The 13,622-nt window shown below is 31.4% G+C and overlaps 2 protein-coding genes across 2 annotated transcripts; both read right to left on the bottom strand.

The window, feature by feature from the left end:
* Positions 1-2,855: 2,855 nt before the first annotated feature.
* On the bottom strand, positions 2,856-5,467 carry LOC107934011 (uncharacterized). Its single transcript, XM_041082734.1, has 5 exons — positions 4,927-5,467; positions 4,048-4,482; positions 3,840-3,932; positions 3,492-3,631; positions 2,856-3,404 (listed from the first exon to the last, which is right to left on the bottom strand). The coding sequence occupies exons 1-5, from the start codon at positions 5,323-5,325 to the stop codon at positions 2,957-2,959; spliced, it is 1,515 nt and encodes a 504-aa protein (XP_040938668.1). The 5' UTR covers positions 5,326-5,467; the 3' UTR covers positions 2,856-2,956.
* A 544-nt stretch (positions 5,468-6,011) lies between these two features.
* On the bottom strand, positions 6,012-7,516 carry LOC107934002 (nucleoside diphosphate kinase B). Its single transcript, XM_016866334.2, has 4 exons — positions 7,316-7,516; positions 6,937-6,985; positions 6,463-6,694; positions 6,012-6,354 (listed from the first exon to the last, which is right to left on the bottom strand). Exons 1-4 carry the CDS (start codon positions 7,364-7,366, stop codon positions 6,240-6,242), a joined length of 447 nt encoding a protein of 148 aa, XP_016721823.1. The 5' UTR covers positions 7,367-7,516; the 3' UTR covers positions 6,012-6,239.
* Positions 7,517-13,622: the final 6,106 nt, after the last annotated feature.

Raw genomic sequence — 13,622 nt, 5'->3', positions numbered from 1 at the left:
GATTAAAATATGGAGTCAGCCCCTTTACTTTGAAAAAAAATTGATATTTAGTTCTTATACTTAAAAAGTTTAAAAAAAAATCTTAATCTAATCATTAAAATTATAAATATTTTCTATCAAAATTTATTAATTTAACATGTTGATCAAACTACTAACTTTGATAGAAAATCCAAATAGAAACTTAGATCAGAATTAACCCTAGTACATTTTAAAGGGTTTAGTTTAGAAAATGGTGTTAAAAGGTGAAAATGGAGTAACTAAAAAGGAGGCATATACCCTGTTGCTTAGTCATATCATGCTTCAGCCAGTTAGCTACTGTGAACCAATTGTACTACCATTTAGTGACTGCAAACCCTTGTTGGAGGATAATGTTGTACATTGGTTATTTTAACTTCTTTTTCCATCCAATTTAAATAGATAAAGCTATTAAAAGTGCAAAGTGGCTTAAGATCAATAGTTTATGACAAATTAAAAAGGGAATAATCTGTTAAAACATTTTTGCTTAAGCAAAACTATGACTGTTGATGACGTTTTCCCACTGATTATTGCATTTTAAATTATGCTTAGAATATTAAAGAGTAAATTGATTTTTTTATTAAAATTTTTATTTATTTTTACTGGTAAAAATGGATGGCGAGGACGAAGTCAAAAGTTTATCTTTAGGGGATCAAAATTAATTTATAGAATTTTAAATGGGTTAAACTGAAAATTTTTCATTGTTGAGGTGAACTTGTATTTTTTTTATATAGCCAACTTATAATTTAAAAACTTCAAGGAACTAAAATAATAATTTATTATTTTTTGGGAGGGGGCAAGCGGCTTTCCTAGAATGAAATTTTTAAATATTCATAGCTCCTCTCCAAGGAGAATAATAAACTTTAGCATACCCGAATCCACAACCTTTTATACTGACAATAATATCAATATCAATCAAGTTAAGACTTAATCTTACCAAAAACAGTCAGACAAACAGAAGAGCAGTTTCTTACAGTGTTAAAACAACAAAAGACAAGGAAAGAAAAGTGAGTGGAAGAAAGGCAAAGGCACAAAAAGCTTACAACACACTGTGAAACCCCAACCAGAAAACAGACCATGCGAAGCCATAAACTTCAGCCAAAGCCTGAAACTATATAATTTCTTGTTTTGCAAACAACAACTTGCAGATAGTCTCTCTCTGAATTAATCAAACAGTTGGAAATTGTTCCAAGTTTTCATTTCTAAGATAACAACACATGTCCAACATTACACTCTTTGATAGTTACATCAAAATTAGATAAGACTAATTGAAAAGGACTTGAGCAAGACACAATGAATTAGAGATAAAAAGGATATCTCTATGCCATTGTCGACTTCCAAAGTAAACATTTTGTCTCTACTTACAAACTTTCATTAAAAAGACGCCAAAATCTAAATTAAATATTTTTCTGTGTACAAATTACTATTGTGTTAATGGTTAAATATTTTTTGGGGTTTGAACTTAACGATTATTTTCATATTGGGATCTGAACATTATTTGTCCAAGTTAATCCTTTAACTTGACAATTGTTCACGCACTAAGGTCCAATTTTTTTTTGTCCAAGTTAGTTCCTGAACTTAGCAATTGTTCCTACGTTAGGGTTTGAATTTTTTTTAGTTCAAATTAGTCCTTGAACTTGATAATTGTTCCCATATTGGGGCATGAACTTAGTTAGTTTTTGATATTTCATTGAAAATCTTAAAGTTCAAGCTCTAATATAAGAACAACGGTCAAGTTCGTGGACTAAATTGGACAAAAAAAATTCAAGCTCAATATTGGAGTTGTTGCCTAATTCAGATCTCCAAATAACGATTTAACTCAATTCATAATTTTAAAGGTTGTTTAAGTACAATTTTATCATTTTTGGAGACAAATGCCATTGATCATCCTTGTTATATATAATCACAATTAAAACCTTGAGTATCCTCTATATTTTAAGTTAAAGCAAATTTTTCAACAAAGGAGAAAAGATTGGAAAAAAGAAAAAGGCAAAGGAACCGACATGTAAATGATTTCAACATTGAAGATTCAAAAGTGTAATGAAAGGATTAGAAATTGAAGCAATAAGAGAGGAAGTAGCTAAAGGCAATATGTATGCTGAATTCCATGCAATAATCATAGCATTTCAATCAAATATTCTAAAGTCTTCCAATCATGATGGGTTGATATTTGGTGGATCCCTTTTATGTCTCCTTTTCCTTCTTCAATTTGGTTTGTTTTTATAAAATGGGTTTTGAATTTTGAACCCCCTTTGTTACTTATACAGGTAAAACTTAACAATCTTCACCTACTTTATTTTCTGTTTAAGTGTTTGTTTAAGGTTTATCGATTGAGTCTTAGTTTAATTATTATGAATATTGATGTTAATATAAGAGTATGTGGATTCGAGTGCGCTGAAACGCGTTATCCTCCTATTTATGGGTTAGCGAGGAGTTATGGATAGTTTAGGCATTGTGTCAAAAAAAATTGATATAATTAGAACCTATAATAAGATTGTTTAAAAAAATATTTATTTAAGGTTTTTATTAACATTTCATGGCCCATTTTAACATTTCAATCTATTATCTAGCGGTGGCCCATTAGGTAAAAAGTAAAATATATGGGGCTTATTGGGTCATGCAAGTTTCTAGCCCATTAGATATATTTTTGTTCAAAACATGGATCAAAATTTTAACATTTTTCGAGTCATTTTGAGTTTGCCTATCAATCAATTCGAATCATTTCAGGTTCAGGTCATTTTAAGTTACGTATTCAACTAGAATAATTTTTTAGTTTGGATAATTTTAATTGACAGGCCTGGTGCAACATTAAACATCTTAAGGAATGTGATCCATCAAGATGACAAAGCTTCTAGCATTATCTCATTTTTTTCAAACATGTAGCTTGCAATACATATAACCATCTGCTGTTGAGAAGTTAGCATTACAAAAAGTAATAAATTTACAAAGAAACTGGATGAGACCACCGTCTCTTGACCTCTGATTTCCATCTAACTTCCTTCAACTTCCCATCAATGCCGTAATCTCGCTCCATAACAAGGTTGATTCCCTCATCTGAGTACCATCCGACTCCGATAGTAAGAGTGCCATCGTTACTTACATCCACATAACTTGTAACACCGCCAGGTAGCCAAAGAACCGTAACATCCTGCATGTCTAGCACCTCTTCTTCTCTAAAGTACACTGAACTCTCCGGCAAGCTCCTCTTCTTTATGGTTTCGGTGCAAAGGTACACGTACGGGGTACCATTGCTTTCCGCAGCTACTGTCTCATCACCATATATAGGAGTGGCACTAACTTCAAACACCTTCCATGGCCCTACAAGCTCTGATGGTTGGGTTCTTTTCCGTTGAGAAAATGGCTTCAAATCAAACTCCGGATCACTCACACTACATATAATATCATGAAATAAGTTTCATTGCAAATATCATGCAAAAGAATTATCGAACATGTAAATACGGATTGAAACAGAATACCTTTCAAGTTGAATTTTTGCGGGACTCACCCACTCTTCTTCATAGGTAGCAACTCTCATTATCAGTACATCGGAACCCCCATTACCAAACTCTATCGTATGAACGATACGGAGTCTTTTGTGACAACCTTTGACCAAACACTGCACAACAGAACAGGCTTGAATGAACGTAGACACAATTCAGTTTACAGACAAATAAATATTAGATGTCTTTCAGTTAATCAATTTACAGAACAAGCTTGAATAACGTATGCCGGTTGTTGCCATTAAAATTTCATGACAGCAAAAATATTATGATGTCAATTTGCCGTAAATGCTTAAAGAAAACAACACGCCATGCAAAACTTACTTGTTCAAATTTAAAAGTTGGAGAAAGGTAATAATTAGAGTCATCAACTTCACCAACAGGAATATCGAGCGGCCCCCTGGAATACGATCCATCCTGCGAGTTATCGATTAGAACAACAAGTAAAAGATGCCAGTAATCAACAAAAACAATGTAAACAAGTCAAATACATCATTTTCTTAACATGAAGGTTGCTCATTTCGTTCCATACCTCAAAGAAAACGAGACCGGGTTCAATCCCCATGACATCTTCTTCCATAACATCACTAGTTGTCAAGTCAAAAGACCCAAATCTAGGCAAAACATGATTCATTGTACCGTCATTGCCTTTCGGAGGTAAAGTTGGTTTCTCAACCCCGGACACTTCCTTGTTTCCAACTCTGACACCGACATGTTCTGGAACTTCACCGTGTGGATTCAAAGTCACCCAATTTATCTTCCTATGGATTTCAGATGTCTTTCCAGTAGGAGGTAGAACCGCCTCAACACGAGTAAGCATGTAGCAGTCATATAGGTACTCATTCCTGCTCCCGACTTCAATCGGCTCCATTTCAGCAGTTATAGGTGAAAATACAGCTCCAACCCCTTTCCATATCCCACTCACACTACTAGCAAATGTGTTCCATGCTGGTTTTATTACAGGTTCCTAAAACAAGACATAAGAATCAAAGAAACAAACAACTAAATCAAATAAATTCATTTTTACTGAACATTTAGAAACCATTTCCCCCATTCTAAGAGCTATCAAATCTCAAGTTCTTTAGAAAACATGAATCTAGTATGTTTGTGTATATATATTCCTATGGAACCCAAGAAAACTACCAAAAAATAAAAAACTCTTCTTTTTTTTATTATATCAAGAAAATTGTAAACTTGAAAATTTACAAAGCAACTAAAAGAAAAGTGAAGAACTTCCATAAATGAACCTCAAAACAAGCTGAAATTTTGAAACAAAATCCAGTAGCATAACACCAAATACTGTAATTGTACCCTTTTCCAGTTAGTTTATGGCTCAAATTAATATCCAAAAAAAATTCATAACAAATAATCCCAAATAGACATAAATATAAAGAGCAATTAATAAAAATACCTGAGTTTGTAGAACAGTTTCAACTTCCATTAACATAGAACCAGAGACTAAAACTCGACCAATCTTGTTCTTTCTGCCTTTAACCACTTTCTTACCTTTCTTCCTCCTCCTCTGTTTTGTATTTCCTTTGTCATTCTCTTTCTCAGCTTTGGCCATGTCGTTGTCAATGCTCCAAACATTCTCTTTCTTTCCCTCTACTGTCACCTTCCCCTTCGGGGTTGTCTTGTTATGACTGTCGCTGGGTCGATTCTGGCTTTGGGATATTACAAATCTTTCAGGAAACTTCGAAGCAAGAGACAGGGAGGAGGAGGAGGAGAAGAACAGGTTTTGAGAATATGGTCGGTGAAAGTGGAAACCTAAATAAGAATTCTTGCAGAGGTGGAGACATGGTGATTGCATATTCTGGGGATGGATAAATTTGTTCGGACTGATTACACAGGCTAGGAATAGCAGCAGTTAGAGTGGTAGTTTAAGGGCCTGTTGCATTAGCCCAATTCTCATATTCATCCATGTCTAGGACATTCTTTCAAAACACAAATTTTACATAATAATAAATTTAACCCTCAATATTTATATTTTTTATCAATTTAGTCTTTACTTTTAATAAAAATGTCAACTTATCAATTTAGTCTTTACTTTTAATAAAAATGTCAACTACAACTAAAACAATTTTTAAACGACAATCAACTATTTATTTTACGAATCATATCAATAAAACATTTAGAAAACCATAAAATAAACTTGAATTACTATTCGAACTACCATGATTAAAAATTTAACTTTCATTTTAACTCTTTAAAAGCTAAATTTATCATTTTGCATTCTTCAAGTCTTGTTTTGCCATTCATGATACTTGTGTTCCAAATGCCATACCATGCCCAATAAAATTGTGAGGCCACCAGGAAGCTTCCTTTCTATCTCAAAGTTATATTAACTCTTGTTTTTTGTGTAGCCTTTTCAATCTATATAGCTTTATAGTTTATACAGAAGTGAGCCAGAAGATAAAACCCTTTTACATATACATATATGTGTATGTATAATGATAGCAATTGAATGGCATTGTAAAAGCAAAGCAAACATATATATGTCAAACACACAAAATAGCTTTGATTATTCAAACACTGTTCACCTCCACTGTGGCGTTGTAATAGGAGCTTTCAACACAACTCCAACTTAACCTATACACCCAAAATGCTACAAAGCTTTCACCACTTCAAACTATAATAGTAACATAAATATCAAAGGGCTGGCAACAACAACAACAAACAACCGGGACAGAGCCATGACGGTCAACAGCTTCTACCAAATGATTTCTACTCGTAGATCCAAGGGTGAAGGCTGCTCTGCCAGTTAACAGGGCATTCAGGGAACCAAAGGGCGATTTCCTTCCTTGCACTCTCGACGGAATCACTCCCATGGATCACATTCCTGCAGAAACGAATCCATTTCATCACATGGAAAAGTGTTAGCTCCACTGTCAATAACATGCAAGTATCCTAACAATTGAAAGTAAAGAAAGGGAGACACCAAATACACCTCCCAATGTCAATTGCAAAGTCACCACGGATTGTTCCCGGAGCGGATTCAGCTGGGTTTGTGGCTCCGATAATCTTGCGACCTGTGGTAACAACATTCTTACCTTCCCAAATCATAGCAACGACCGGACCGGAGATAATGTACTCTACGAGCCCATTAAAGAAGGGCTTTGCAGACAGGTCAGCATAGTGCTTCTCGGCAAAAGATCGATCCACACTGATGAGCTTCAACCCTAAATTAGGCACATCCAATGTCAGATAAGCTGCATACCACTCAAAACTGTAGACCTCAAAGTACCTAGAGTCAATTCCAAAAATCCAAAGAAACAAACACTTGATAATATAAAACACAGGCAAAAGCAGAGGAATTTAGGAAAAAATATCATGGAGGTACGAGACAGATTGCTCTTTTATCTAAGATACAGGAACTAATTTGCTATTTGTTAAGGAAAGGGGGCAAAATGATAGATCTTACCTTTCAAATAGAAGCCTTTCTTCTCAAATCTGCCAATGATTTCACCAACCTGAAAAGAAATACATGAACCTCAATAAACACCCAAAAAAGATATCATTTTTAACCCACAATCGAACATGCAAAAGAACCAAAATAAGACTAAGATAATACTTTGTAAGTGAAGCTAAGTTGAAAACCAAAAACAGCATGTTGCTTTTGTTTACTAGATCTACTAAATCTTAGCTAAAGCAACTGAAAACCGAAAATCAGTTAATTGTCCTTAAAAGTGAAACACGACCCAAAGGTTGTTTTTTTAATTTTTCTTTTTTGTAGCAGTGAAGTTAGAATCAAAGAATCAAAAGGGGGGGAGGGAAAAGAAAGAGTGAAGTAGAAGCAATACCAGGCCTCTTTGGACCCCATCAGGCTTGATCATGATGAATGTTTGCTCCATCTTCTCTTCTTTTCTAGTCTGTCTGCTCTGCTCTGTCTCGGCGCTTGTCGAAATAAGAGAACAAATGTCCTTATATACTATATAAAATACAGCACTGCCCCAACCCAAACCCTAGTTTCAAAAGGATGTACGTACGGTTCGTCAAGCCTTGAAATAGTTTATATATATATATATCAAATTTATATTTAAATAATTTTAATTTAGTGTAATTATAATTATAATAATTGAATTATGATTTATATATGAAATTTTTATTTTAATTTAATTTTATGAATTTTAAAAAATTAATACATATAATATTAAATAAATATAATTTTTGTGTATACAATATGTCAAAGTAAAATAGTAATAATTTGATAATATTATCGTTGTGTTATAAAAATTGAATAAAATAAAAGTTTACAGAGATTTAATATTATACATCGGATCATAATTTATATATATATACACACATATATTGCTTTTACTTTATTAAATGGTTTGTGGGTGAAAATTAAAAATTGGCTCCAATAAGCATGTTTTTTCAAGAAAAAAAAACTAAGTGTTTTTATTTTAATTTAAAATAATAAAAAATTCATAAATATTTTTATAGTCATTTATAATCAATCATTTCTATAATTTTTTTATTATTCGTCCAAATTTTACATATTATAAAGAGATTGTTATAACCAATAACAACATACTATTATAGGAAAAAAATCGTTGTAAACTTATCATAGAATTTATATAGTAAACTTCCATCAAATAAAGAAAGTAAGAACCAAAGAAAAAAAGTAAGAACCAAAGAAAAAACGTTAAAAGACGTATAAAATGTGCATGCATTATTGTTTTTATACATTTTTTATTTTACATTCTTTTACATGGTTAATTATCAAGTTCTTAAATATAATAAGTTTAATGAATTAATGAGTTATCAAATTAATTTAAATAATTTATCACGAGTTACTAAATTTAACTAATCAACTTATAAGTTTATGATGTTCCAAATTGATAGTAAAATATTTAATTAGGGAACTTAACGGATTGATATATTTAATTCTATTCATTTAATAATTTTTTTCACATTAAATTTTACCATTTTATTGAAATAATATTTTAATTAAAATAAATTTTATTTAATTATATCATTTAATAAATGATAAATAATAGGTATGCTTATATAAAATAGTTATAATTTTACTTAAAAAATTAAATCATATGTTATTATAGAGAACTAATTTAATAAATAAAATATTTCATAATTATAAATATTATTATTACAAGTGAAAATCTGTTATAATTATTAAAATAAAACATAAAAAAAACAAAAAAAAATCTTTTTTATAATGGGTGTTATAATATAGAAGACTGATTAGATTTATATTCTTTGATTTTTTCATCAAGTATATATATTCATCAAGCATATATATATATATATATATATTACATGATACTCCTCTTTGAATGTATCGCTTGAAATGATTTATATTGCAAAAATGCCTTTGAATAAAAACAATGTAATTGAATTAACAAGATATGCTGCTACATAAATAGATTTCTTTTTTATAAGCTAACAGACCCTATTCTATTTTGTAGGAGGTATAAGGTTAAGTAGGACGGCATATTTTTACCTCTTAATTTATAATTTACCATCTTCTTATCATTTTTTTTAATACAATACTTAAAATTATCAGTAATCCCACTCGAATCTATAAATAAAAAGATAATGCATTTTAATGTACTCAAAATTACATCTTACATTAACAATAATACTCTTATCAATTAAACTACTTTAAAACATTTTCATGAAAATCTAAGTCATAGAAACACTTTCGGTTGACCTAACTATAGAATCTAAAGATACAATGACAAGCCAATTACCAGTTGTAAAAAGGGACATCAAATTAGGATGTTGAAAACTTTTATGGATGATGTTAACGGCAGGTAGGTAATTAGGTACTGATATAATCAAACTTGGAGGGATTTCATTCCTGTTCCAATATTTATATAGTCCAAGGAATATGTGGGGCAATAAAAAGAAAATATTTTAAAACTATCTATATTAAGAGTCAAATTGTATTTTATTCTCTTTACTTAAAAAAATAGATAATTAGTTCCTATACTAATTTTTTTGAATAAAATTTCATTCATTTTTACTCTTAAAAATTGGTGTGACTAATAGATTAACCAAATAATTATATGTAGCATGCTACTTGTACTTCATTCTAACATATAGGGACCAATTTTTAATAGTAGAAGTGGATGGTTTTTATTAGAAAAATTAATTTATTTTTTGATCTAACGAACAGTGATTAATTTACTTTTTTTTAATAAAGGGAGTAAAATGTAATTGACTTTTAGAACAAGAGCCTTGTACTTTTACCTATTTTGAACAATAAAAGCTTTCTTAACAGGCATGGATTTCACAAGGTACCAACTCACTGTAAACACTCATACAACCACATTTAACTTAAGACATTTACCAGAGACACCCTTGTATTGCAGAGGATTATTCATCATTCTTCATATAGGGTTGATCTCGAAGTGGAGTGAGATGAGAGAGAAAACGAAGCATTTCAAGTCCTGCAGTAAATGAAATGGCAAAAAATACCAGAGGACAGATCAATATTGATTAGCAGAAAGCAGTAGAAGCAATAAACTCGTAGCTTGTTAAATTCTAGCACAATGGAAGGTACTAAATGAATAAGAACCAAGATTTGTGTATCAATGTGAGTGCAAGCACAACGAATCCGACTTGCTACTAAAGACTACATTTTTAAAGCTCTTCCACCTCTAGGAAGAAAGTCAGGTCAGATTTCAAGCATCTAATGTCACAACCTGACCCAGACATGTCGAGTTGTATCATGCATGATACCTAATCCAGATTTGTTCTCTTTAGGTACCCAAAGATTTTTGTCACCCAAAGAGCACTTTCATATCCACTTGTTAAGGGTAATTTTCATGTGTGTGATATTTTGGGTTTGAATATAGGGAGGCATATTTAAGGGTCACAAAACCTTTGAAGGACTTGTGGGTACCGAAAGATGACAATTCCGGATAAGGAAAAACAGCACAACGGGTTGGGTGGTGACATCTAATGTTCTTTTAAACTGAGGGTATGTTTGGTTCACTGTAATAGAATAGGATTGTAATTGAATAGAGATGTAATCAGTAATTCAATTGTTTTGTTGAATGGAATGGAACAGAGTTGTAATAAAATTCTTTTGTTTGATTGAATGGAATAGATGTTGTAATAGTATAAGAAAAAAGACTTAAATGACAAAGTATCATTAACAGAATTTTTGTAGGTAGATGATTGTTGTTATTGAATTTAAATAAGATTATTGTTAAATATATTTTAATAAAAAAAAAAAAAAAAAATTTAATCATATTTTAACATAATTATTATTAAATATAATTTAATAATAATTTTAATAAATATTAGTATTAGGAATATTTCAATGCCTAATATATTTGCTTCAATCTAGCCTCTCGCCTCTTCAATTACAAAGAGGTAACAATCGCCAATATAAAAATGAGTTTAACATATGGTATTATAATCCTCTAATAACATTTTATTTTAATAGTCAATTTTAATGGAAGGCAGATTTTTTATATTTTATCTTATCCTTTAAAATAATATGATAACAACAATTAATTATAAGGTATACTCTTTAATACATTAATTATTTATGGCAATCTTTTGGTGAAATAAAAACCTTCAAAATTTACATAAAAATTAACATTAGTTCTTTTCATATGTGAAATAAAAAATCAAAACTCATAGTCCTTTGTTATTCAAAAACCATAGTCCTTGATTTGATGTTATTAAAAAATTCATAACTCTTTATGTTATTCAAAAACATGAAGAAAACTCGACATAAATATAAAAGGAGATGAGATCCATAATCCTTTTGTCTCAAAAGCCATTCCTCATTTTATGTTATTCAAAAACTCATAATTTTTTATGTTATTCTCGCATAAGAAATAGAAAATTCTCTCCATAGCATTGACTTCTCTTAGAAAGTCAAACTCATATCTGATCTTGACAACACAAAGGATAAATAATTAACGACATACAGAAAAAATAAGAAATCCAACTTCAAGTGGAACATTACTCTCAATTTACATCATCTGAAATATACGTAAAAGAAGGATAGATGTGTTTTGTAAGAAACATCAATGTGAATACAAATGCCTATTTTTCCATTTCCTTGGTAACAAAAAACAGATCAAATTTGATATCATTCTTTTGAATGTAGAGATCCAATTTCGTCTGGCCCAACAAAAAATAAACAAATAAAAGGTCCATTAATATCAAAGTCCATTTTCAAATATAATAGCCCAAATGCAAAAAAACCCTAAAAGCCCAATAGCCCAAAACTTAAACAAAAAGAAAATCTTAATCCCCTAAGACTTCACCAATCGTCGCTGCTCCTTTCCACATCAGCAGGCACGTCACCCAAGGCCTGCCCCTGCCATCGTTCCACTGAAATGGCAAAGACTCGGCTCCCAATTGTCATTGACCACCACCACCACTTGCAAGAGGAAAAAAAACATAGAAGCAAAAAATAGAAAAGCAAAAAAATAAACGATAAAATATTGTAATCAATTTGGCTATAAAAGCCATAACAAACACATGTATTTTTTCCAACAAGCAATCGAATAGAAAAAAAAAAGAGGAAATCGAAAATACAAAAAAAAGGAACAAAGTTCAAAAGAAAAAGCTTTTTTATTTGTTTTTATTTCGAAGCAAAAATAAAAAAGAAACAAGCAAATATTTTTTTACCTTTTAAATGCCGTCGCAAGTCCCTTTCCCCCGACTCGAGAAACCTTAGAACCCTTAGGGTTCCGTCGAGGGCCTCATTAGAAAGGGAAAAAACCGAAAGGTTTCTTTTCCTTCAACCAAACATCGGTTAATTTTTTGGGAATTTAAACCCCAAATATACATTTCACTCGAAAAGAGGATCAAAAGAGGCCATTTTGGAGAACCCAAGCCATGGGAGGCTATGATCTCCGTCGCCAATGACCAGTGGCCACGGCGGAGACCCACTGTCCCATGGCTGGACATATGGGTGGCTTGAGAGAAAAAATAAAAGGAAAGAAAAATATTTTTAAGCAGGTTTGAAATGAATTTTTTTTAATAAATTTTACTTTATATAGGCTCCCAAAATGACGTCGTTTTGGACTTAGCTTTAGAAGTCCCAAAACGACGTCGTTTTGATCTTGACCAGACAACCCGATCCAGACCCTTTGGGATCTACGTGTTTTCGTGGGAAGGATCTAATTTTCGCCCTAGTCTTTCCGCCTTTGAGCCTTTTGCAATGTGGTCCTAATTTCGCTTTTTTTTTTAGAAATTATACCATTTAATTTAGATTCATTTTCAGTTTGGTCCTCAGATTGCTGACCCTCTGGGGAGTGACGCATGTATTGGGTTAGATTAATTGCCCTCTTAGTCCCTAAACTTTTATATTCCATTTTAATTTAATCCTTTATATTCTATTTCCTTATAATTTAAGCGCTAAATTTTGTTATAGTTTCAATTTAGTGCTTTATTTTTCTTTTTTCTTATTTATTTCGCAATTCATGCTTTAAGTTCTACTTAAATTTCAATTTAATCCCTCATTTATTTAATTTTGCCTCTTTATTTATTATTTCTTTTATTTTAACTCTTTATTTATTATTTCTTTTATTTTAACACTCGAAATTTATGTTATTTATATTTTCCTTTTGTTATGATGCATTTTTGTTTGTTATTATTATTTATTATTTATATTAGTATTATAGAAATATGTAACACTCCTAACCCGTATCCGTCACTGGAATAGGGTTACGAGGCATTACCTGACTTATACGCTAGCATTTATACAAAACCGAGTTATAAATTTTCTTTCCAAATCAAAACTTTTGAAATTTCACCATAAAGTCCCTAATATGGGCCTACGGGGCCCATTACATGCTTTAGAAATAATTTGGATCTAAACCAGTAACTTTGGAAAACTTTGAAAATTTTTTCTTGAAGTTAGGGGCACATGCCCCTGTGGCCAGCCCGTGGGCAATTCTGACTTGCAATTTCTTAAGCATCACATGCCCCTAATATGGACCTACGGGGCCCATTACATGCTTTAGAAATAATTTGGAACTAAACCAGTAACTTTGGAAAACTTCGAAAATTTTTTCTTGAAGTTAGGGGCACATGCCCCTGTGGCCAGCCCGTAGGCAATTCTGACTTGCAATTTCTTAAGCATCAAAGGGGTACATGCCCATGTAGCTAGGC

The sequence above is a fragment of the Gossypium hirsutum genome, chromosome A12 (assembly GCF_007990345.1).
Source record: "Gossypium hirsutum isolate 1008001.06 chromosome A12, Gossypium_hirsutum_v2.1, whole genome shotgun sequence".
In the NCBI taxonomy this organism is placed as follows: Eukaryota; Viridiplantae; Streptophyta; class Magnoliopsida; order Malvales; family Malvaceae; genus Gossypium; species Gossypium hirsutum.
The sequence above is the reverse complement of the archived record's forward strand: the minus strand, read 5'-3'. Positions and strand labels throughout refer to the sequence as shown.